The following is a 24,174-nucleotide window of genomic DNA, read 5'->3' as shown; positions in this document are numbered from 1 at the left end:
AGTGGAACGCTTTGCATGACTTCAGCTCTTCCTTTGTTCTACCTCATGAGGGATTTTCTGCTTTCTCCGCAGAGATAATGGACTTCTTCTGATGGTTTAACTCATCGTGGGCGTTTGCCTTCGGCTTGCACTGCGGTTGAGTGATACCGAACATCAGTTTTTATTCTGTGATTGAACCTTTTGCCATGTGTTTGGTGAAAGGGCAGTTTTATGTCCATTCCCCATTTAACATGCAAAAGTGATGGTATGCAGTGCAAGAGTGTTTTGTGAAATTGAGGGAATTGTCTGATCATCTGCCTGTTATTCCAATTTATGAGTGCTAGTGTTTGTATATGATGCAGGGGTAAAACTATAACAGCATTCGGTGGAGCCCAAACCTCCGCCAGGCTGAACAGTTTATGTCTTGTATCCCACTGGTATAGATCTGGTATAGACTGGTATAGATCTACATCTGGACCATTCGTTTGTCACACACCAAACTCTAATCAGATTGTTCTTGTCACCTACCCAAATCATCCACCTAGTTTTGTCATACTCCATCCACAAAGTTTTGAAATATGCTATACTGTACTGTACAACGTTTTTTGGCCCAATCTCTCAATGGTGAATAATCACTTAGAAATATGTAAAAATTATCATATCCAGATTCAGATCTTCACCAAAATTAAGTCAGTTCTTCCGTGTCAGACACCCAACCTGTCCAAGAGGTTTTGTCTGAATCCGTCCATACTATTTTGAAATATCCTGATCACAACCAGAGATAAATGAAAAATCACTCACAGAGTGACACTTGGCGAAATGGAATGGCACTCAGTAGAGCACATACCTCCGCCAGGCTAAATAATTTACATTTTGTATCACACTGATTGGTCGGATCTCACCTGGTGTTTGGCTTAGTGGTTTAGGTGGCTGGCTTTGGATCCCAGGGTCCTCAGTTCAAGCCCCGCTGGCTGCTGAAGTAACACCAGGTGGGGTAGACTCAGCCTGTCATCCTTTCGAGGTCAGCAAAATGAGTACCAGTGTACTGAGAGGGGCACAGCATCAGCGGCACAGCCATGCTCCAAGAAATGATAGCTACCTGGCAGCCAAGCTGCCTTATGCAAGAACAGTACAGGTTGGATCTGAATCCGGACCTTAACCAAATCAAATCAGCTTGTTCTTGTCACCTAACCAACTCATCCGTCTATTGTCATAACTCCTCCACAACTTTTTGAGATATCATGCTGTACATAGTTTTTGGATATACTTCTCTCAATGGTGAAGAATCGGTTTAAAAAAATTCTCGTTTGCGGATCCAGATTCGAATCTTCCCCAAAATTGAATCAAAATGTCCTCGTCATACTCCCAACCAGTCCACAAAGTTTCTGCAGAATCCATGCATAACCTTTTGAGATATCGTGCTATGTACCGTTTTTGGCTTTATCTCTCAATGGTGAAGAATCACTTGAAAATTTGTTGCATGCATATTCGGATCTTCACCAAAATTGAATCAATTAATTAGTCCTTGTCACGTACCCAACATGTGCACCAAGTTGCATGTGAATCCATCCATAACTTTTTGAGATATCCTGCTATATATAGTTTTTGGCCATATCTCTCAATGGTGAAGAATCACTGAAAAAAATTCTCGTGTCAGGATCCGGATCCGGATCTTCACCCAAAATCTGATCAATTAGTCCTTGTAACACACCGAACCTGTCCACCAAGTTTCATCTGGATCCGTCCTCAACTTTTTTGAGATATCATGCTATATATCGTTTTTAGCCCCTTCTCTCAATGGTGAAGAATCACCTGATATTAAATAATTCTCGTACCTGGATCTTTTTTTGAAGTTTTGAAATATGCTGCACAGTACTGGACAGGGTTATCAGCCCAATCTCTCATTGGTGAAGAATCACTTAAAATAATTCTCAGATCCAGATCCAGATTCGGATCTTCACCAAAATTAAGCATTGCTGACCTTGGCTGGTCAACTACACACACACCAAAAATTGTCAGAACGATTGCTTGAAACCTGTGGCCAAAAATCGTGTGACAAACAGAGACAAATGCTACAAACCAACATAGTTGGGAATTTTTTTTTTTTTGGCCATTTTTTTTTTTTTGGCCATTTTTGCCCCCCCCCCCCCCCCATTAAGGTTAGTACAGCTTAATTGCTTTGTCGTTAGATTTGGAAGAAAAAATAATGTTCATATTCTATACATTTGGCTTTTGGGTCTTTTGCTGCAAGATGTATTGCTGTTTAGCTTTGTTTATTTCTCCATATTTCCGATTCTATCGAGTTTATAATGTGCTAACTTGTGAACTGATTGCACAGGTGCACTGGCCGAATGGCTTGCAGATCATCCGGTGATGCTGTCTGGAGTTCTGCCACTCGTGCTTCAGGCCCTGTCTAACCCTGATCTCTCAGTCTCTAGTGTCTCGACGCTAAAGAAAATCTGTCGTGAGTGTCGGCCTGACTTGGCTCCTTATGCCCCAAGCATCATGGCCGTAGCACAGGTGAGCATGCTTGCCGCGGTCTTCTACCTCAACACACTTGACAAACTAATGATAACGACTGAGTTCTCTCGACATGTTTTTAAGGAACATTAATTTGTGAGGATGGACTGCAAGATTGATTGAACGGTACTTTCAGGAAGTCCTTGTTCTTTTTTTTTGGGGGGGGGGGGTGGTGGTAACAAATCGAGTTTCGTCCTTTTGTTTTGTTCCAACACTTTTATGCTGAAAACTTGAGTGAACACATTTCCTGTTTCTCTGTATGTTGCTGCGACATGTCTGTGTTATGTCTGTATGTACTGTATGTCTGTATGTTTTTTTGTGTGTGTGTTAGCTGAATATTTCCATTACTTCCCTCCCCCATCTCCTCTTTTTTTTTCCCCTCCTTGCATCTGTACAAATAAATGTAAGTGTGTCAGTCCATCTGTCCGTCCGTCTCCTCCATAACTCCAAAACCTTAAAACCTAGCGGCCCCAAACTTTGAACACATACTAAGGGAACTCCAAGGTAGTGCATAAATGAAAATTGGGTGTTTGGGTAATTTTAAACACCCTTTTTGAAGATAATTAACGGCCTTATTTAATTATCCTTTATCAAGGCTCATCCTTGGTCACCTCGTTGTCCCTTTCTTCGGTCTTAATTCACCATTTTTTTTTTGGCCTGCTCAACAATGCCTCGACTTGCAACAAGTCGCAACGATTTCTTCACAATAATTTTTTTTCCCACTTTCCTCACTCATTATCAAATGCCTGATCATCATACCTACAAATTGCTGGATACGTTGCAATGCTTATAAACGCCCGGAGATGGCAACGTTTGTGGCTTTATTTCATTTCCGCACGTACCATAACCTCTAGAATCTCTTAATCTGAGCCAAATTTCAAAATTTAAACTTCTTTATTGACTTCAGCTGTATTTACAACTGCTAAAAAAGTGTTCATTTGTCCAATTCGGACATTGCTTTACATTCCGGGCATCTCTGGGTGCATGGTGTTTATATGACCGATCGGTGATCGCTAATCGCTTGCCAAACCAGCTGTTCCTTATCAACCATTTCGTTGGAGTGCTTGTTTGAGTGGAGTGTTTAATATCTCCAGATTTAAGAAGGCAAAATAAATTAGATGATTAAAATGAGTAAAAAATGTTTTCAATTGTTCCAAAGCAATTCATTTCCGCATCATGGCAGGATAGCCGAGAGGTACGCACGCTCGCTCTAAGCTCTCTAGCCTGGGTTTGAATCCCGATCCACCTATAAACTGTCATCCCGGTGTTTTATAGGCAGGGTGATTCATCAATGTTTGTGCCGTCTTTCAGACGGATGTTAAACTGGACGTCATATCTGCCGGAATCCCTCTCTCCCCCCCCTCTCCCTCCCTCTCTCCCCCCTCTCTCTGCCCCCTCTCCCTCCCCCTCCCCACTTCCCCCTTCCTCCCTTCTCTCTCCATCATCCTCCTCACTCCCACCAACCCCCCCTGGAAGTGTATATCGACGTTTGATGAGGTGTCACTCTCCCAATTTTTTCCCATCCCCCCTTTCCCTCGCTCTTTCCCCTACCCTTGTGAGCTTTCCCACACATCAAGCACCCCCATCCTCGCTCACTCTCCCTCCTTTCTCTCTCTACCCCCTCCCTCCTCTCTCTCCCACCCTCTCTCTCCCCCCCCTCCCCCAACACCCCTGTCAGCAAAGTAACGGGTTGTATCTGCTAGTATATAATATGAGTAGGGGTACCCATCGAAGAAATAAAATTTTGTTTCTTTTGCTATTTTTTTTTTGTTGGGTCCGAAAACACTTCCCTCCACCCACAAAGGAATGGGGTCAGGGATCACTTCATATTATCTTTCTCATAGCTACAAAGGCTTAGGCACTATAGAGAGATTTTAAATCCCTGAAAATCCATCTTTTTTTTTTTCAAAAAAATTCCCCCCCCCAAAAAACTTCTTGGGAACCTCTGAAAGTTTGACGAACAATCCTTGTGGCCATCTCTGAGAACAATGGTCACACACACACACACACACACACACACACACACACACACACACACACACACACACACACACACACACACACACACGCACACGCACACGCACACAAACGTCTATTTTATAGTATAGCTACATTATGAATGGAATCTCGTAACTTGCTGAGGTCTCCAAGACATCAAACAAGGGTTCGCAGGTTTCGATGAAAACAAATAAATTGCTCGAATTTTGAAGTCGTTCAGTCATGTGAGTTCACTTAATCCCAAAAAAGTATGAAAACATCGCTCATCATGAAGGACGAGATGAAACTGATTTCTCAATCCCTTGTGTGTCATCTTTGTTGAAATTGTTTTCTTGGTTTGCTGTTGATGATTATTATTCTTATCCTTTGGGAATCAGAGTTGTTCTGTTTTCATTCGTTTTTGAAATACAGAATTGTGCAGATAATGAATGCTGAAGCATACTTTTTTTTTTTTTTTTTTTTTTTATTACTCTTTTTGAATTGTAAGTTAAAACAACTATAAATTCCTATCGTGTTGATCCTTTTAATAACGGAATATGTAAAGCAGGCGTCGGCAACCTAAACCAGGCCGCGGGCCACTGGGCCACGTTCGGGCCACCTCGCGGGCCGCATCCCCCTCCCAACCCGAAAAAATAACAAACACACCTAAAATCAATGATAAAAAATGTAATTGTAAATTGAACCTTAAGACTTGCAGTAATCACAATGTGAAACAATTAATGTGAAGGCTGGTGATTCTTTGATGCAGACAGAGAGTCAATGTCCGGCTTGATGGAGGAGGAGGCCAGGAGGAGGACGTCTTGAAGATGGGCGTCTGTAAGCTGTGCTCTCGTCTTGTTCTTCGTCAGCTTCATGCGACTGAACAGCTGCTCGCAAGAGTATGTGGACCCGAACAATGAAGCTAAGCGCAGGGCCTCCCTAACTAGAGCCGGGAAAGCACGGGAGGCTGAGAGCGAGTGCCAGAACTTCATTGGCGACAAAAGAGCAAACTTTGCACAGTGGCTCTCTGAGCACTGGAGCTCAATGAGCTCCAGCTAAAGGTCGTCAGCCACATCCACAGAATCCACATCAAAGGGAGCGGAGAATAGCTTGAACTCTTTCTCACAGGCGCGCACATCTTTGAAGCGTCTCTCAAACTCGCCTCGCAGCTCAGACAGGGCAGCGGCGTAGCGACGGCAGGCAGCGGGGGTCGGGCGCAGCTCAGCCAATCGGGCGAAGTGAGTGAATTTGTTCTGGTTAAGCTGATGCTCCCACAGGCGAAGTTTGCATTCGAATGCCTTCACGAAGGCGAGGAGGTCAGGTACCAAGACATCTTTACCCTGCAGATGGATGTTCAGCTTGTTTAGATGTCTAGTAATGTCCACCAGGAACCCAAGGTCACACACCCATGCGGGATTCTCGAACTGAAGGACAGGATTGCCCTTCTCCCGCAGGAAAGACGCCAGCTCATCCCTCAGGCTGAAGACTCTCTCCAACATCTTTCCTCAGCTGAGCCAACGGACCTCGCAGAAGTAGATCAGGTCGCCGAACTCTGCCTCAGCGTCAGCCAGGAGATCGCAGAACTGTCTGTGGTTGAGAGCATGGGTGCAAACAAAGTTCACCACCCTGACGACGACAGTCATGACCTCCGTAATGGTCACAGACTTGGCACACAGAGCCTCCTGGTGCACCAGACAGTGAAAGCGCTTCACATCCTGCTGGTGTCCAAGGCTGTGCAGGTACTTCACAAGAAGCGCCGCAAAGCCTTTCTTGTCCCCGACCATGGCGGGCGCTCCGTCGGTCATGATGCCGCACATGCGAGAGAGGTTGAGGTCGGCCTCCTTCAGCCAGTCTGTGACTGCCTTGCACACGTCGGTGCCAGTGGTGGTACCGCTGAGTGGGATGAGTCGGATGAACTCCTCAAAGATAACGAAGTCGTCCCTGCCGCCGCGGAAGAAGATGGCAAGCTGAGCCGTGTCGTTGATGTCAGTCCACTCGTCCAAGGCGATGGAGAAGAAGCGAGCGGACTGACACACGTCCTTCAGGGTGTCCCGGACATCGGCGGCCATCTCCTCTATGCGGCGGGTCAAGCTTCTGGCAGACAGGCTGATGGCCGCAAACTCTATCAACTTGTCAGGACACACGTCCTCAACCACGGCCATCATGCACTCCTTGAGGAATTCACCTTAGGTAAACGGTTTGAGGTTGGTGGTCACAAGGTATGCAACACGGTAGCTGGCCCGAGTGTTGCTCTGAGCAGCCGCTTGCGTCGAAGAGACGCTCCTCTTCATGAAGGCACTCTGCTTCTCCAGCTGGGCACTCAGACGCCCGAACTCTGCCTTCTTCTTGTCGTCAGGCAACGCAGCTTGCTTGGGGTGCACCGAAGTGAAGTGACGCTTCACGTTGCACACCTTCATCACCGCGACGGTCTCGTGGCAGATGATACACAAAGCCTTTCCCTTGCGCTCGACGAAGAAGAACGCTTCCCATTCCTTTTTGAAGGAGCGGTTCTCGTCTAACAACTTCCTCTTCTTCATAGTGAGGGTTCCTTCAGCCATCTGAAACAACAACGAAAAAATATTTAAGACCAAGTTAAGTGGACTAGAAGCGAAAATAATTTATCGTGACGTACAGAGACAGTGATATATGTGGAAGAATCATATGTCCACATATGTTAAATTTGCCGTCGGTTCAGAAAAATGTTTCGCGGGCTGCACCTAATGGAAATCCGGACAAGGCGCCGCGGGCTGCACCTAATGGAAATCCGGACAAGGCGCCGCGGGCTGCACCGAATGGAAATCCGGACAAGGCGCCGCGGGCCGCACGGGAGGAGCTCGCGGGCCGCATTTGGCCCGCGGGCTGCAGGTTGCCGACCTCGGATGTAAAGGGTTAGCAGGAACTTTTTATTTAACTTGGGCAAAGAAAAGTTTTGGTATTCATCTTTTTACTTCTCATCTTGTCGGAGTACACTGCTTGTGACCTAAAATTATATACTTGTATCAAAAGAATATCATCAAGGAAGTAAAGATGAAGAGAGGAGATACTTGGAATGGCTGAAGATCAGGTTAAAATTGTGGAGGAAGTGCCCCAAGGTAGTGGAGTTGAGATCTCCTGGGTTTAATTTATTATTTTTCAGTTCCCTAGTCCCTGCCTGCTTGGTATATTGAGCTGGAAACTCAAATAGAGCCCCTTAAAGGCAGCTTGAGGCAACGAGTAAGTATGTCAACATTTGAGGCCATCTTTCACGGTCAACGCCAGACTCTAGACGAATGGAGAGAATGACAAGCCCTTGAATTTTAAAGTTTTTTTTATCATTGCTGCCTTGTTTTATATTTAATGACTGCTCTGTGATGAAATGTTGGGCTTTGTTTGTAGAAACCTAATGGGAATCCACTCATTACAAAATTTCCCAGCATTTACACGAAACTTCAAGACGGTCTACCTGATATTTACGTTTCTTTGCATTTGGAATGCTAAACCGATATTTCATTGATCTCTCCACTCTCTCCTTAAAATTTGGTTTGTAGGGCTTTGCTTGCGTCAAAACATTTAATGGTGCGAAACCTCTGCAACTGTTTGATTGTCATTCCCAAGTGCAGAGATCAGCACACTGACTTCTACTGTGATTGCTTTGGGGTGCAACCATGCTGGTATGGAAGGACAATTAGGAACTGGTTTGAGGCATGGGAATCTGTCTCATTGGCCACATGTGTGATGGTGAGTGCATCTTATCTGTTTTCTTCTTCCGCAGGATGTGCTGATAAAACAGATTCACAAGGTGGGTGTCTCCCCGTCCTGTAATCATGCATTTTTATATTTTAATTTCCATTGTTTTTAAACCTCTCTATTGCACAGAACAAAAGTTTTGCATCATCACATTTTCACTGAAGCTTGACATTTCACACTATTCCGACACACCGAAGTGTCAACATTTATTGGACCTCAAGATTCCCCCGATGATGGTTACCGGTACCCTCTTGCTGGAAGTTGTATAGATGAAACTTGTGTAATGTTTTTCTTTCTTTGGAGTTGAAATAAAAGTTTGTTATTACCTGCAGTCGTGCGAGTTTGATGGTGACAAAAGCCCGTGTCTCATCGCTAATAACTCGACTGTATATATGGATGTTTAGTATAGATATACGTGATGTTTAGTAAATGAGAAATGAAATTGGAACAGGTGCGGTCTTGATCCTTGTGATTTTGTTTTGGGCAAATATTATTGATCCTTTCTCATTGCATTTTTTTTGTCACCTGATCAAAGCATTACAAATATAATCAGAGTACTATTTATTTAGTATTTTATTTTTCAAAACGATTTATTTTGAAGCTATGGTGCAGATTCAAGGTCGAGTTACACAACTTTTATGATTCTACTTTTTCTTCAAAATAATTAATTCTTTAAAATGTACATTATTGCATTTAATATACAGCATGCATGGAAATATGTATATATTTTACTTGTTAGTGTCTTTTCTTTCTCTTTCTATATCCCCTCTCTTGGTTCAAACTTTAATATCAACCCTTACCTTTTACAATCTCTGTCTCTGTCTCTCTCGTTGGTTGTCTCCAATTGCAGTTGTTTTGTTGGTTTCTCCATTCATTTCATGTTTCTCCATTTCATTCGTTGGTTGTTATCTCTCTCATTATGACAATTGATGTATTCTTTAGACTTTTGACAAAACACATGCCAAACTAAAAACAGTGCTTTGACTTTATATCATGCTTGATGTGGCAGTTCCTCTTCCTGTCCAGTCTGGAGTTCCTTAAGGCAGTGGTCTGGGCCCTGGTCTTTTTCTGGTTTTCATCAATGATCTCTCCTCCTCTGGAAAATCCTCTTTATCTCTTTGCTGATGACTCCACCCTCTGCCGTCCCATCTGTCATCCCTCAGATCAGCAAGCAGCAGGTTCTTCGCTCTCTGCAGATCTGGATAAAATCACAAACTGGTCCAACACATGGAACATGTCTTTCATTCCAGACAAATCTCACCCTCTCATTCTGTCTCTCCAAAAGGACCGTCTTGAACACCCCTCCCCCCCCCCCAACCACCATCTACTTTCTCAACAATCCTCTTAAAGAAGTCCTTTCATTCAAGCTTCTGGGTATCACTATCTGCCATGACCTTTCCTGAGAAAGCCACATTTCCAAGTTGGCCTCCAAAGCCAGTCACCGACTGGGAATCCTCCGTCATGCAAAGTCCTTCATTGGCACACCTGAGCTCCTGACCACATACAAGGCTTTTGTCCGCAGCCTGATGGAGTACTGCTCTCCCCTCTGGGATGGTGCTGGGATGGAAGCTGGAATGGAAGAGTACTGCTCTTCCAAATGCCTTTCATCTTTCTTGGCTTCACACTGTGGAAACCAATGCATTTAGGATCATTGGTATCTCCCGTGATGAAGCTGAGTATTTGGATCTCTCACTTTCTCAACGCATACAGGTCATTGGTCTTTCTGTCTTCCAACATCTCCTTTCTGGCATTGCCCCCACCCCCTGCTCTGTCTACGATATGTCTCCTCTCCCCCCCACCCCCCATATTTCTGCAGGGTTCTCAACGCCTGCCAGCAACCTCCTTCTGGTAAAATTACCAAAATCACGAATCACTGCTCACCTTCGCTCTTTCATTCCTCCTTTTTTTCCCCCCACCTTTTCAGCAAACTCCCACACTCTCTTCAATCCCACTCTTCCCTCCATGTCTTCAAAGCAACTGTTCACCACCATCGCATATCTTCCCCCATCCAAAACCACGATCTTTTCTACCCCCTGTTAAACCACCCCAAACCCCCCCCACCTTCAAATTTCCTCCTTTCCTCCCTGAAAGTCCCTGTCATGTAAGGACCTGAAAGTCCCTGTAATGTCCATCTTGTTTACCCCGTGTACCCGTCCCATTCCTTTCCCTTCCAAGATCTCCTCATGTCTCTGTTCCCCACTGTATTGTGCTTCCCTCTCCCGCCCCTCTTGTCTCCTGCTCCCGTTGTTGTATGTTACGTGTGTTGGCTCTTATATGAGCCTCGACATTGTATATAAAATAAAAAAGTCACTTCCCTGTGCAAAGGTGATTTATAAAGAGCATCATTTTGGGGCATATTTAATGCAATGATCTTGCCTCATTCAATAATACCATTGTTGATCTTGCCTCATGTATAGCACAATTATCTGATGCATGCCATTGGACAATTGTATTATCGTTTAACAAGGGTGGTATGTGGGTTGCATTTTGGCCGTTCTTATTAAGCCCTTGATTCATTATGCTGAGGTCCTTGCAGAACACCTTCACTTACCCTGTGTGTTTAACCTATATCTGATTTTCTCTCAAATGTTCATGTTTTTCATCTTATTGTTTGATAATGCAAATATAGTACACAGGTTTATGGATCATTAATTTTTTTTATTGTATTTCAAGTTCTGCCATTAAATTTAATCTCTATCTAAATCAAAATATAATATAAGCCATTAAAATCATTTTTATGGCAACCGTAGTGAGGCATGCTGGACGCCTACTCAGTATTATTACGCAGAGCATAAAATTCGGCAAATTGTCAAACAGCAAACTGTGAGCTACCGCTGGCATCTTGGCCCAATTCCAAATTCCTGCTCTTAAATACTTAGTCAAACATCAGGCTGGGTGGGTCAAACATCAAACATCAGGCTGGGTGGGCTGGTTCATTAAACACTAGGACCAAATCTTCCCTGGCTGACGCACGAGAACGCCGGAATAATTGTGATGGAAGCCAGAAAACAACAACAAAACTCTTTCCACATAACAGATAAGGGTACTTTTGTTTGTCCACTTTACTGCCTCTGTCTTTGCCTTTGAGGATAATATTCTGCTTTGTGATATGTCACCAAAGTGGGATTGAATATTTTTTTTTTTCTGGAAAGTCAAAATGGGTTTTTGTTTTTTCTTCGGTCACCATATCCACCGGGCATGGAGCGAATGGTCTCCCTTGGCGAAGCATGCCATTCCTGGCATAATGCAGACTAACGAGAAGCATTTTAGGACCATGTGTTTAATGGGTCATTTGTGGCTTTGATTTAGTAAGTCTGGATTTCCGCCCACATGCCAATGCTGAGCTTAGCTGAGCTAAAATTGCTTTGTGTCAAGAGACCTGTCCTTTAGTGTCGTGAACGGCATAATTGATGTTCTCTCAAAAGTGTGCTCACCTTTTGGAGTTCTCACCGCTCACTGTTTAGAAGCTGATCGACACTGATTTCAAAGAACTAGTGATTTATTTACAAAGCTCCTCCTTGAACTTTGGTCACTGTTTTAACCAAATAAAAAAAGTACTAGAATGGTTGAGATATTCCTAGTTATGACTTGATTAAGTTCCCTCATTCTCTTTGGCAGACAACCACAAAGTGCACTGTTAACTTGTGGTAAAATGTATTTCGCATGATTATGGCTCGAGTATTGGAAACAAGAATGTGTTATGTTTCTACACATCAAGTCGTCACTGATTTGCGCAGTGGAATGACTGTTCTCCGTCCTTCGGTCCACAGAGCAGCCAGTGCATGTGGCTCATGCAGGCGCTGGGTTTAATGCTGTCACCCCTACCAATCGCTGAAATTCTGGGCCACCTTCAGACTCTCCTCACGCCGCACATCCAGCAGCTTGAGAGCCTTGCTGAGCAGCCTGTGAGTTTTGTACTAGGCCACTGTGGGTGATAAAATGAGGGGACAAAACTTCATCCAAAACGATTGATTGGCTTGGAGCAAATTATTTGTACCTGGCAGAAGCAGAAAATTCCCAGTGCAACACGGTTGAAATGAAATGTTAAAACTCTTATTATTCTTTGAACGCATGACAACGGCGATGGTTTATTGGATGCAATTTTCTTGTTTTAACTTCTACTCTTGAGTCGGCCTTTTAGGTCAAATAATACTAATTGGACGAACAGGAGCAGAGAAGAGTCAAAAGTTCAATCGGTAGTGGATTTGGAAACGATAAACTTTAAATGGCTGATCCAAGTGGAGTTTCTTTTCTTGCAATCCTTTTCTTATTTTTTTTGCATGCAAAATCTTGGCTCACGGAAGAGCGAGGTGAGAGAGAGCAAAAAGGCAACGTGCCGACAGTGGGACAAGAAACGGAGTTTTAGGTTATCTTTGAAAAGTTGCTTTCACAAATACATCATTATAAACTTCCTGTTGGGAAATATTTGCTGTGCTTTTCTCAGCTGCATTTTCTTTTAACGAGGTGCTTTGACTTTGGCACCCTATACATAACTTTAGCCGAATGATGGATGAGTGGATGGCTTGGTACTGTGTTATCGCACTGAGAAGCCAAGGGGGGATGCAATTTTCTTGTTTTAACTTCTACTCTTGAGTCGGCCTTTTTCAAGGCCGACTCAAGGTGTTGGAAAGTTTTTTTTTCTTTTTTTTTGGAAAGTTTAACTTTTTTTTCTTGCTTCAAGGTGTTGGAAAGGTCCAAAAAGAAGGTCTTAGATGTTTTGCTAATAACCTTGCTTTAAAAACTTCTGAGCTGGGAATGGAGAATGGTTGGTTGGTTGGTTGGTTGGGAAGCAGTGTTTGCATGGTTGAAGTAAGCTGACTCATTTCAAACAAGTCCATTTTATTGATCTTCACACTATAATGGGCACAAACCTCTTGTTTTGAGAATCTCACGGCGCATCCTGCATTGTTCAAATTGTGTCGCACCCAGGTGGTTCATGGCAGTCACCCCTTTGGTGCCACATCTTTGGGCCCTGTAAACAGTGCTGCTTAGGAGTGGTTCCCAACTTTTATTTTGACTTCACAAAACCAATGTTTCATTCTTTGAACCTTTATTCTTTGCCTTGGCACTCCATGAAATATTTTTCGAACATTGTTTTATTTTTTCTGGTGTGCTTTTAAACATCACGTAAGTATATGATTTCTTTGTGTTACGATGTTTAACTTTACGTTACGTAGTTGTATAATTTTCATTTTTTTTGTAGTTTTTTTTGTTATTTTAAGCTGGCATATTATTTGTAAAAGTTGTTTTTGTACTCAGCATCATTTGAGTTCATTGACATTGTTTTTTCAAACTTTTTTAATGTTGGTTTCTTTATGCAATTTTTGGGCTCCTCACATTCAATCCTTTTCAGTGAATTTTCCCTGCATTGTTTATTCTCAATTTTGATGTTTGATTCAATTGATCTTTTTTTTATTATTATTTCTAGTGTTGCCAGCCTTGAAAACACAATTTGAGTTGCTCATGTTTCTCCTTTTGGTTTTCTTCTCCTCCCCCCTCATGCTTCCTTTTTTTCACGACCACCCCTGGCAGCAAACCCCAGCCAATAGACTAGCGATAATACACATTTTGGGTCTCTTATCTAATTTGTTCACAACCCTGAATATCGGTCCAAATGACACCGAACAAGATGGCACGGGCGCCATGCCAAAACCACCTGGTCAAGGACCACACCCTGTAAGTATGCCTCGGCAGTGACTGACCATATCTTTGGGTGGGGTTGAATGGAAATTAAAAAAAAATTAAAAAATAAAGTAACGGATTCACGTCTCACCAAGTTACACAAGGATACACAAGGTACTTGGATGCAGGAGGAGGCTATTTTGGCCCATCAAGCCTGCGTTAAGTTGCCCAGCATGAGCCTTTCTCTCACTGTCGGTTTTGCCAGTGAGTGAATACTATTTGGCAAGGCATATGTCCAAGCCTTGTAGAACAAATTGTACATTCCTTTTTCACTTGTGAAATGAGCCATTTGCAAATGCCTTATGCTCAGCTATCCTCTCACCAGATTTGCAGTATGCTTGTATCTTGGGTTGAGTTGCAGTGGCTGGAGACAGAAAAAGAGGTCGAAGTGGAGTCACTTGTCTCATCCCGAGCCGTGTTGAGTTCTGGTAAATTCAGCAACTGGAGATTGCCTGGTAATAAAGTCCAGGCACTTTTTCATCAAAGCAAAAGCTTTCACCAATCTCAAGTTTTGCCATATTTAGGCCTGAAATTGGCATGCATTTTGTAGTGGGAAGAAGCTGAAGTGGTTCTCTTAAATGAAACTGTTTTTATTTTATTTTTCATACTTCATTAAAATAAAAACTTTTCGTGTACTTTTCACGAGGGTTTGATCAGTGATGTTTAAATTTAAGGCATTGCTTTTCTGTTGGCAGCAAAGCCATGACAGAGCAATTCAAGGGACTTCAAATTACACTTTTTCGAAATAACTATCAGCGTGTTTTAACATTCAACATTCATCAAAACTTGCAGAAATGAAAATATACCTCTCTGGAACAGTTTGCTTTGAGAGTCCATCGTTTTGCAGCTCAAAGTTGCACCACGATACAAATTTCAAATAGGAGGGACATTCAGAATTTTTTCTTGCATGACATAGAAAGTGACTTCACTTGCTTTCAGCTTATTTATTTTTCAACATAGTGCCTCATGGAGTTCAATCCTCTTGGACCAGTGCTGCTGCAGCTTTGCAATGCTCATCTTATAGAAGTCGTTGTCCTGCTTAACCAGCAACTCATTGACCACTGCGATTGCATCTTCATCGGCATCAGCATCAAAAACTCTTCCCATCAAGCTCTTCTTTCAATTTGGGGAATAAGTAGAATCTGGTGAATCTTGTCTGAGGGGGCTAAATCGAGTGAACAAGCTGGATGGGGAAGCAATTCAAAATCAGTTGGTCGCTGCGGTCACTGCAACCTGGGCTGTATCATGTAATGGTTTATCCTGGAGAAGAAGCACTCCTTGATTCAACTTTCCACGGTGATTTTTCTTGATGGCTTCTCGCAACCAGTGCAGTACATCACCAGAACCCATTGATGTTCTCCCCTTTTTGGATGTCAGGTCAGGTTAGATCTGTGACCTGCTACAGGTACCATGTAAACCTGTACTAACCTTTTCCATGGTCGGGTTGTCGGCGACTCAACCGTCTCCCCCATCAGGTTTTCTGGTGAGGAGGGTGTTTGGATATGAACACCCAGCAGGATTAAAAACAAAACCTGTCAAAGGGCGGAGGAGCTCCTTGTGAGCCAATGGCCATCCATATCTAGTGCCCAACTGTGTCTGCGGACGTCCTCCTGTAGTTGGGTTACTTCTTATTAGGAGGTTGGTGGCAGGATTTGCACTCTGGCCACCGTAAAACCCTTCATTCCGCAAAACGCAAAAAAATCTGAAAACCAACTCCGTGGGAGTACCTCCTGTGCAGCTTCCCTCCGCAGGGCAGCTCACCGGTGAAGGGGTTGGGGCAAAGCCTTCGGGACCCCCAATCTTTGATGATAGGAGGGAAAGCACGGGGTAACATTCCTGGGTCAGATTGCGGGAGAGTGTGTCGGAGTAGTGCTGAGGTGTCGTCCACCAGACGGCGGTCTCCTTGTGTTAACCTGAGGGGGTCCCTTTGGGTGGGTGCCTGGAATGTCCTATCCCTAAGAGAGGATAATGACCTGTCTCTGTTATCATCTGAGCTCAAGCGTTTAGACATCGGTATTGCAGCTCTCTCTGAGGTTCGGAGACCGGATTGCGGCAAGATCATGGTGGGTGGTTACACCTACTATTGGTCTGGTCGCTCTGATGGTTACCATTCCCAAGGAGTTGCTGGAGCTGTGTCCAATAAGCTGACCCCAATGATAATTGAAGTAACACCGGTCAATGAGCATATTATGAGATGAAGGATTCGTCACTCCTTAGGTGTCATTTCCCTGGTCTCTGTTTATGCTCCGACTGAGGCGAGTGATCTCACCGTGAAGGATGCATTCTACGCCACACTCGAGTCTGTGGTTGATCAGTGCCCCAGACGAGATACACTTCTAGTCTTGGGGGATTTCAATGCATCGACTGGAAATGATAGGGATGGTTATGAGACATGTGTTGGTCCCCATGGGTCAGGAACTATGAACCAGAATAGCACTAAGTTCCTTGACTTTGCAAGAAGTCATGGACTTAGGGTGGCTGGTTCATGGTTTTAGTGCCCACAAGTTCATCGCTGGACTTGGTATTCCAATGCTGGCGGTGTGGCAAAGGAGATTGACCATGTCCTTGTTGATGGTCGCTGAAGGATGATCCAGAACTGCAGGGTCTACCGGAGTGCTCAGTTCCTCAATACTGACCACAGGCTTGTTGCAGCAACTCTAAAGCTGCACCTTAAATCCTGGAGAATGGTAGCATCCCAGCCTAGGCTGGATGTTGGCAAGCTCAAGGATGAGAGGGTAGGTGAGGAGTTTACGAACAGGCTGAGTGGACACTTGGGGGGTCTGGGTGCTTTGGGGGGTCCTGAAGAGTTGTGGAGCACCTTCAAGACCACCGTCCTTGATGTTGCCGGTGGATGCCTTGGAGTTCACCGCAGGGCAAAGAAGAATTTTGTCTCTCAAGAGACACTGGATACCATTGACTAGAGTCACAGGGCCAGGCTGAATGGCAGAGCTGAACTGTTCAGGGAGCTGAGGCGTAAAACTGTACGTGCAATGAGGGTGGACAAGGAGGCCTATTGCGAGGAATCTGTGAGGGGGTAGAGCATCACCTGTGGACAGGTGATTCTCGTCCTGCTTACAGGGGAATTCGCACATTGCGTTCATCTAAGCCCATCCCTCGGAGCACTGCAGTTAGAGCAGAGAGTGGTCGGCTCTTGACGGAGGAGTCTGAAGTGAAGGCCCGCTGGGCCAGTTACTTTGAGCGGTTGTACCAGGCTGATCCACCAGCTGTCGAGTTGGACGTCAAGGGTGTTACAATCCCTGTTGCTGACCCTCGAATCAACTGTGGTCCACCTTTGCTTGTGGAAACATGGGCTGGGGTGAACCGCTTGAAACGGGGTAAAGCTCGTGGGATCTGTGGCATCCATGCTGAACTTCTCGAGGCTGGTGGAAATGCTGCACTCGTGTCGTTGCATGCAGTTCTGTGCTCTGACTGGAACACAGGCATCATCCCAATTGACTGGAAGAGGGGCCTTGTTGTCCCTCTCTGGAAAGGAAAGGGTGATCGCCAAGATTGCAACAACTACCGAGGGGTGACGCTGCTCTCAGTGCAGGGCAAGGTCTTTGCTCGGATAATTCTTGATCGGGTTCACCACCATCTGCTTGAGCACCAGTGTCCAGAGCAGTCAGGCTTTACACCAAGAGGTCAACGATTGACCGTATCCTTGCTCTTCAGGTCCTCACCAAACGCAGACGAGAGTTTCGTCAGGGGCTGCTTGCAGCCTATGTTGATCTCTGTAAAGCGTTTGATTCAGTGAATCGGGATGCCCTCTGGAGGATTCTTGGTCTTCGTGGGGTGCCACCAAAACTGATCGATCTGATGTCTGAACTCTACTCTGGTACTGAGAGTGCTGTGAAGTGTGGTGGTCCCATCTCTGACTTATTTCCAGTTGTTACTGGAGTTCGTTAGGGGTGTGTACTGGCCCCCACACTTTTCAGCACTTGTATGGACTGGATTCTAGGAAGGATGTCGGAGAGATCAAGCTGCGGTGCATCGTTTGGGAATGTCAAGATTTGGACCTTGATTTCGCAGATGATGTAGTTGCAGAGACTTTAGATATCCTTTTGGGGCCCGTCACGGTGTTGAATGAGGTGTCGGAGCCACTGGGATTATGTGTTTCTTGGCTCAAAATTAAGATCCAGGCTTTCAATGACATCTTGGATGCTGCTGTCCTGTCTGTGTCTGTTTGTGGTGAGGATGTTGAGGTCGTGGAGAGATTCACTTACCTTGGCAGTGATATTCATGTCTCTGCTGGCTGTGAGTCAGAGGTCAATAGACTTCTGAGTCGGGCCTGGAGAGTCATGGATTCACTGGATCATGGGGTGTGGCGCTGCCGGTACCTGTGCGGGAGGACGAAAGTCCGAGTCTTCACGTCCTTGGTGTTTTCAGTCTTGCTCTCTGGATGTGAGACTTGGACTCTGACCAAGGATCTGAGACGGAGACTTAATTCCTTTGGTACCAGGTCTCTTCAGAGAATCCTTGGCTATCGCTGGTCAGATTTTGTGTCCAACGAGCGGTTGCTGAGAGAGACTCGGATGAGATTTGTTACCTGCATCGTCCGTGAGCGTCAGTTGCGGCTGTATGGACATGTGGCTCGTTTTCCTGACGCTGATACTGCTCACCAGATTCTCTCAGCGAGGGAGTCTCGTGAGTGGAGGAGGCCATTGGGCTGACCACATGCCTCATGGTTTCAGCAGGTTGACCATCATCTCAAGGAGATGGGAATGGGCCAGGCATCTGATCGGGGGATGGCCAGACGGAGGCCCCTGGAGTACCGGTGGAAAGTGGACGCAGCGACGCGCTGTTCTGGCACATGCTCCCATACCTGACCTGACCCTTTTTGGATGTAGTGAATGACGATCACTCCTTCACTGTTCAGGAAACCATGGCTATCACCTTTCTTGCTGTTGCCTTCTTCTCAAACTTTCATTGAGGCAGAGAATGTGTGTGCTTCCACTGCCTGTTCTGCTGTTTGGTCTTAGAATCAAAGTGGGAAGCCCATATGACTCTTCCTGAGTGAAACTACATGAAAATGAAGCTGTCTGGGTTTGCTTCAAACCATCCTATTTCACTCTGAAAATGTCCAGCTGAGATCTCTTGTGATTATTGCAGTCAACATTCTAGTCACCCATCTTACTTGGACCGTTTTGTTGCCCATTGCTTAATCGAGGATGGAGTGCGCACTGATGCAGTGCTGACGTTCAGTGAATCGGCTGCATCCCATTTTTCAAAGCTCCTTGACCGACTCATGTTGACACTTTTGTCTCGAAGTCTTGAGAGCAAAAACACAAGACTGTTTACAAACAAAACATATCAAATCTTGAGTAATGTCGGAAATTGACAAGACGTTGATTGAGGTATGCTAACTACAGTGGGAAGCACGGAAAAGCTGATTTCGGGTGTTAGCCCTTCATCAGAGCAAAAGAGGTGAGAAATCTTGGCAAGGTGACTCAAAATAACTTTTGCTCCGACAAAGGGTTAACGCCTGAAACACCAGCTTCTACTTGCCTTGCCACCTCTGTTTCATTACCTCAATCGATGTCTTGTTCATTTCTTCCATTGTCATACCTGTCTGCCGATGAAGATCGATACGACTCTTCAACAGCGAGATGAGTTCTTCATTCTACATCTAATCATGAAGACTGTCGGACCTCGACATTCGCGGTTCTGCTATTGTGGACCCCGCGTATTCATGGTTCATAAAATGTGACCTGCTTCTACATTCACGGCCCTTTGCTTTGCGTATTTGCGGTTTTTGTTTTTCGCATTTTCGTGGGTTTATTTGCAGGTTTTTTTGCCTCTGCTGACGAAGTCTCCGGAGACATGTTTTTGCGTTGTCCGTCTGTCTGTCCATACGTACGTTCATCCGTGCTAATTTCCTCTGCCACCGAAGGTGAAGGAGGTTATGTTTTCACCCCTTTCTGTCTTTGTTTGTTTGTTTGTTTGTTTGTTTGTTTGCAGGATATCTCAAAAAGTTGTGGACTGATCCGAATTAAATTTTGTGGACAGGTTCAGTGTGTGTGACAAGGACGAACTGATTAGATTTTTGTGAAGATCTGGATCCGACTACGAGGATTTTTTTCAGTGATTCTTTACTATTGAGAGATCGGGCCAAAAACTAAATATAGCATGATATCTCAAAAAGTTATCGATGGATTCGGATGAAACTTGGTGGACAGGTTGGGTGTGTGACCCCAACAAATTGATACGATTTTAGTGAATATCCGAATCCGGATCTGACAACTGGAATTTCTTCAGTGATTCTTCACCATTGAATGATTCTCATCAATGTATTGGGCCAGATATGTTCTCGTGGATCAGGTCTTATTGGGAGGAGGTATGCGCTCTACCGAGTGCCCTTCAAGTGTTCTCTGTTTGCTCTAAAACCACATATTTGATTGACACAAATTTTCACCATAGGTGCGACAACTCTGGTAAAATGTTTAAAATGATAATTATGACGTCATAGGTCAGGTGGTATCGCAGCTATGTTGGAAAAAAGGAAAAAATTTGGACCTCTGTATCTCAGAAACCGCTCCATGGAAAAAAAATTCAAACTTCGTACATGTCAAGTACTCTCCATTGGAAATGTGTGATTTTTGTAGCTTGTCTGAAATTGAAATTTGAGAAAAGGTTTTGTCATAACGCACTCTCCGTCCATCCATCTGTATCCTATATTGACTTCTCTAGCCCAAACCACTGGGCCGATCCGGCTGAAATTTGATGTCAACATTCTGCTCCTGACTGCTAACGGGAATTGCCAAGCTCGTTCCGGTCACGTGACTTTAAGTATGTCAAAATGGTGTAATAATGTGGGGGTAGGAATATCTGTTGACGTCGAAGAGCACTGTTCTAGTTCTGACCTGCTTCTATGTTTGTGGCCCTGTGCTTCATGTATTCGCGGGTTTTTTTTTTCGCGTTTTCCTGGTTGCATTCACATTTTTTTCCGTGTTTTCATGTTTTATTTTTCACAGACGTATTCACAGTTTTTCATGGGATTTTTTATTTTCCCTTATGAATCACGAACCACCAGGAACATATCGCCATTTTTCCGATTGAAACAATCCCCCGACATTCGTGGATTCAACATTTTCGGCATTTTTCAGGAACGTATCCTCCATGAATGTCGGGATCTTGACAGTACTTTGTCCTTTGAAATTGGTTGGGTCAAAATGTATCATTAACTAGGTCAAGCTGGAAACTTTCTGAATGTCCTCGTACTTTATTATTATTTTTTTTGAATGACCGGTTTTTATTTTCCAACTGCTGATAAAAAAATACCAACAATTTCATGTTTTTTTTCTTGAGCTATCAACTTTTTAACTTTGGAGCATTTGAAAACCAAATGTATGCCTGCTGTGTCTGTTGGAACAGGTGGTTGTCGTCCTTCAACAGGTTTTTCAGCTTGTTCAGAAACTGCTTGCAAAGTGGATCAATGACAGCCAGGTAGTTGAGGTGAGACCATCATTGGGGAACATGCTGACCTTTTGGGTCGAGTTTCTAAAAAGACTTTTGTTGAACATCTCGAGTGCTGTGCTTAAAGTGGGTTTCTCTTGTTTCGCAGGCCGTTTGCACCGTGTTCATAAAGTCTGTGAAGACCCTTGTCGATGACTTTGGTCCCATGATACCCCAGCTTTCAGAGATGTTGGGTCAGATGTACAGCACGGTACCACAGTCATCTGCATTGGAACTGACTCGTGAAGTTAGTTTGAGTCACTTCGCCATCATTTCTCACTTGTCTTCACTGCATTTGCTTTAACATTTATTTTTAAGCTATATGAGAAATAAAAGTATTTGAAAAAAATTGGGGGAACAATGAAAAACTTTTTTTTTAATGTCCTATGAGAAACACCTGCGAGTACATTTAAGCTCTATTAGAAGCAATAAAAATAATTTAAAGCTCTCTGAGAAACAATCACAAGTATATTTTTTAAAAGATGTGTGAGAAGCAATAATAAATACTTTTCGGCTCGATGAGAAGAGCACAGGTATATTTTCTGAGCTTTATAAGAAGCAATGAAAGTTATTTTTCAGTTATATGAGAAACAATCGCAGGTATATTTTCTAAGCTCCATAAGAAGTAATATTGTTTTGGGGCCGGGTCTCGGTGGCGAGCACGACCGCTTGGTGGAGCAGTAGAGTCGGCTCCACCGAACACCCGGAATCGAAGTCGTACCTTTCAGATAAATCCGAAAGGTCATGGGCCCCTTATCGGACCGAAGATCGCCAATAGGTCAACCACGTGGGATAGGGTCAATTGCCAATTTCAATATACCTAAATACCCACGTCATCCAAACTACCAGGGAAATTCACCCTCGGCAAGATCTGCGCGATCCGGGCCGTTACCGAGCCGGATCCGAGTCGTACCCCGAGCGGAGAGTACCAGATTCCTGCCGGGCCGATTGCACGATTATGGCAACAATGAAGCCTCCTAATTCCCGTTCGCAGCACAGCAAACCAATGATAGAAAGGACAAGGACGAGCTGGGACATTCAACAAAAGGGGAATTTATTTTCCAATAATCGGGGAGGGGAAGCACACAAAGAGTAGAGTTATCACGACTATAAGAAATGCAATGTACAATGAGCAAAGAAAGCAATTACACAGTTGTTACTTATAGACGGGGCCCAAGGACACACACGCACACACAAATGCCCAGAAAGAGACACACACACGCACACACAAATGCCCAGGACCTGTCCACCTCATGTGGTTCTCGACAATCTTTGGGTAACGGGACTCGAATCCGCAACACGAGGCCGCTCCAAGCACCAGGTACGGAGGGTTGCGTAGGGCGTTTGCACACTCCTCCGGCTCGCAGCCAGGTGACACGAGATGATCTCCTGAGTTGAGATGGTCGACCGCCCGCAGCAATGCACGAGACGAGACAACTCGGATCCGCGCGATGCAGTCAGCTGCAGACCCGGACAGAGACGCTCACTCAAGCAGACTGGACGCACACTCGAGCAGACTGGACGCGCACTCGAGCAGACTGGACACAATCATTCGTTGCTTCTCCTTTGTCGCTTTTCTTTTTGGGGCCTGTCCGCTCCCGTGGCCTGCTCCCATTGGGTGAACGGCATGTCGCGGCTCCGCCTTTTTGCCAAGGACCGCCCCGACTCTGGTCTGCTTGTCGCCCATTGGGCGAAAAACGACGCATACCCTTATTTTTGGCGCACAGCCAAAGTGAAACGCTTCGTGACCATATTTGGAATGGAATTCCATTCCAAAGGAATTCCGCACATGCCCGCATGCCAGCGAGCACGCGGAGGATGCTGAGAGCAGAGTGTTGTTGTTGTAGTTGATGTAAAATGTAAAAATCCTATCTATCAAAATAACTCCGCAGTGCACGTACATTTAATTCCCATTAGACTAGGGACGGGACCTTAACTAGAAACACACACTTACCGATATAACTGAGCTATAAGGACTCTGGCTGTTGTGTGCAGTAAGCTTCCAAATTCATAACAATATCAGGCTGGTGTTGGCTTTGCGGTTAAGGTGGCTGGCTTGGGACTTTATGGTCCTGAGTTTGAGCCCCCAAAAAGCGTTTAATTCAGGCCAGTTGGGGTTGGATCAGCCTGTAATCCTTCCGAGGTCGCCAAAATTAGTACCAGTGTACTGGGGTAATAACCATTCAGGGTAACCTGCATCAGTGGCGAACCATCCAGCCAATGTACTCCTTGCCAATGAAACTGCCTCTGCAACGCTATGTGCCTTTACGGCACAGAAGGAATGGGATTATATGAAGCAATGATAATTATTTTTAAGCTTTATGATTAACAATTGCAGGTATATTTTCTATACTCTGCAAGAAGCAATAAAGTGTTTTGAAGCATTGAAAATTATTTTTGAGCTTCATGAGAAACAATGGAATGTTTTTTTGTTATTGCTTCTTATAGAGCTTGAAAAATTCAAGCTCTAAAAGAAGCAATAACAATATTTTGAAGCTCTGTGAGAAACAATCATGAGTATTGTTTTTAAGCTCAAAAGAAGCCATAGAGGATGTTTTTAAACTCGATAAGAAGCAATAGAGAATGTTTTTAAACTGTAAGAAGCAATAGAGAGATGTTTTTAAACACTAAAAGAAGCAATAGAGAGATGTTTTTAAACTCTATAAGAAGCAATAGAGAATGTTTTTAAACTCTAGAAGAAGCAATAGAGAGATGTTTTTAAACTTTATGAGAAGCAATAGAGAATGTTTTTAAACTCTATAAGAAGCAATAGAGAATGTTTTTAAACTCGATAAGAAGCAATAGAGGGTCATTCCGTGCCAACTCACCTAAGGGTCC

At 44.3% G+C, this 24,174-nt stretch overlaps 1 protein-coding gene across 6 annotated transcripts in view; it reads left to right on the top strand.

Moving 5' to 3' along the window:
- IPO13 (importin 13) overlaps positions 1–24,174 on the top strand; it is a 189,032-nt gene that overhangs the window by 125,540 nt on the left and 39,318 nt on the right. For 3 of the 6 annotated variants that reach the window (XM_085885606.1, XM_085885610.1, XM_085885604.1), the window contains 6 exons: positions 2,318–2,499; positions 8,228–8,254; positions 11,973–12,107; positions 13,735–13,878; positions 21,256–21,336; positions 21,446–21,583. In XM_085885606.1, coding sequence (XP_085741732.1) covers positions 2,318–2,499; positions 8,228–8,254; positions 11,973–12,107; positions 13,735–13,878; positions 21,256–21,336; positions 21,446–21,583 — 707 coding nt within the window. The remainder of the gene's footprint in view (positions 1–2,317; positions 2,500–8,227; positions 8,255–11,972; positions 12,108–13,734; positions 13,879–21,255; positions 21,337–21,445; positions 21,584–24,174) is intronic. The other 3 variants (XM_085885605.1, XM_085885607.1, XM_085885609.1) reach the window with 3 other exon arrangements.

This window comes from Eptatretus burgeri, chromosome 6, assembly GCF_056783735.1.
Source record: "Eptatretus burgeri isolate ZD-2024b chromosome 6, Ebu_testis_v1, whole genome shotgun sequence".
In the NCBI taxonomy this organism is placed as follows: domain Eukaryota; kingdom Metazoa; phylum Chordata; class Myxini; order Myxiniformes; family Myxinidae; genus Eptatretus; species Eptatretus burgeri.
Note: the sequence above shows the minus strand (reverse complement) of the source record. Positions and strands in the feature narration are given on the sequence as shown.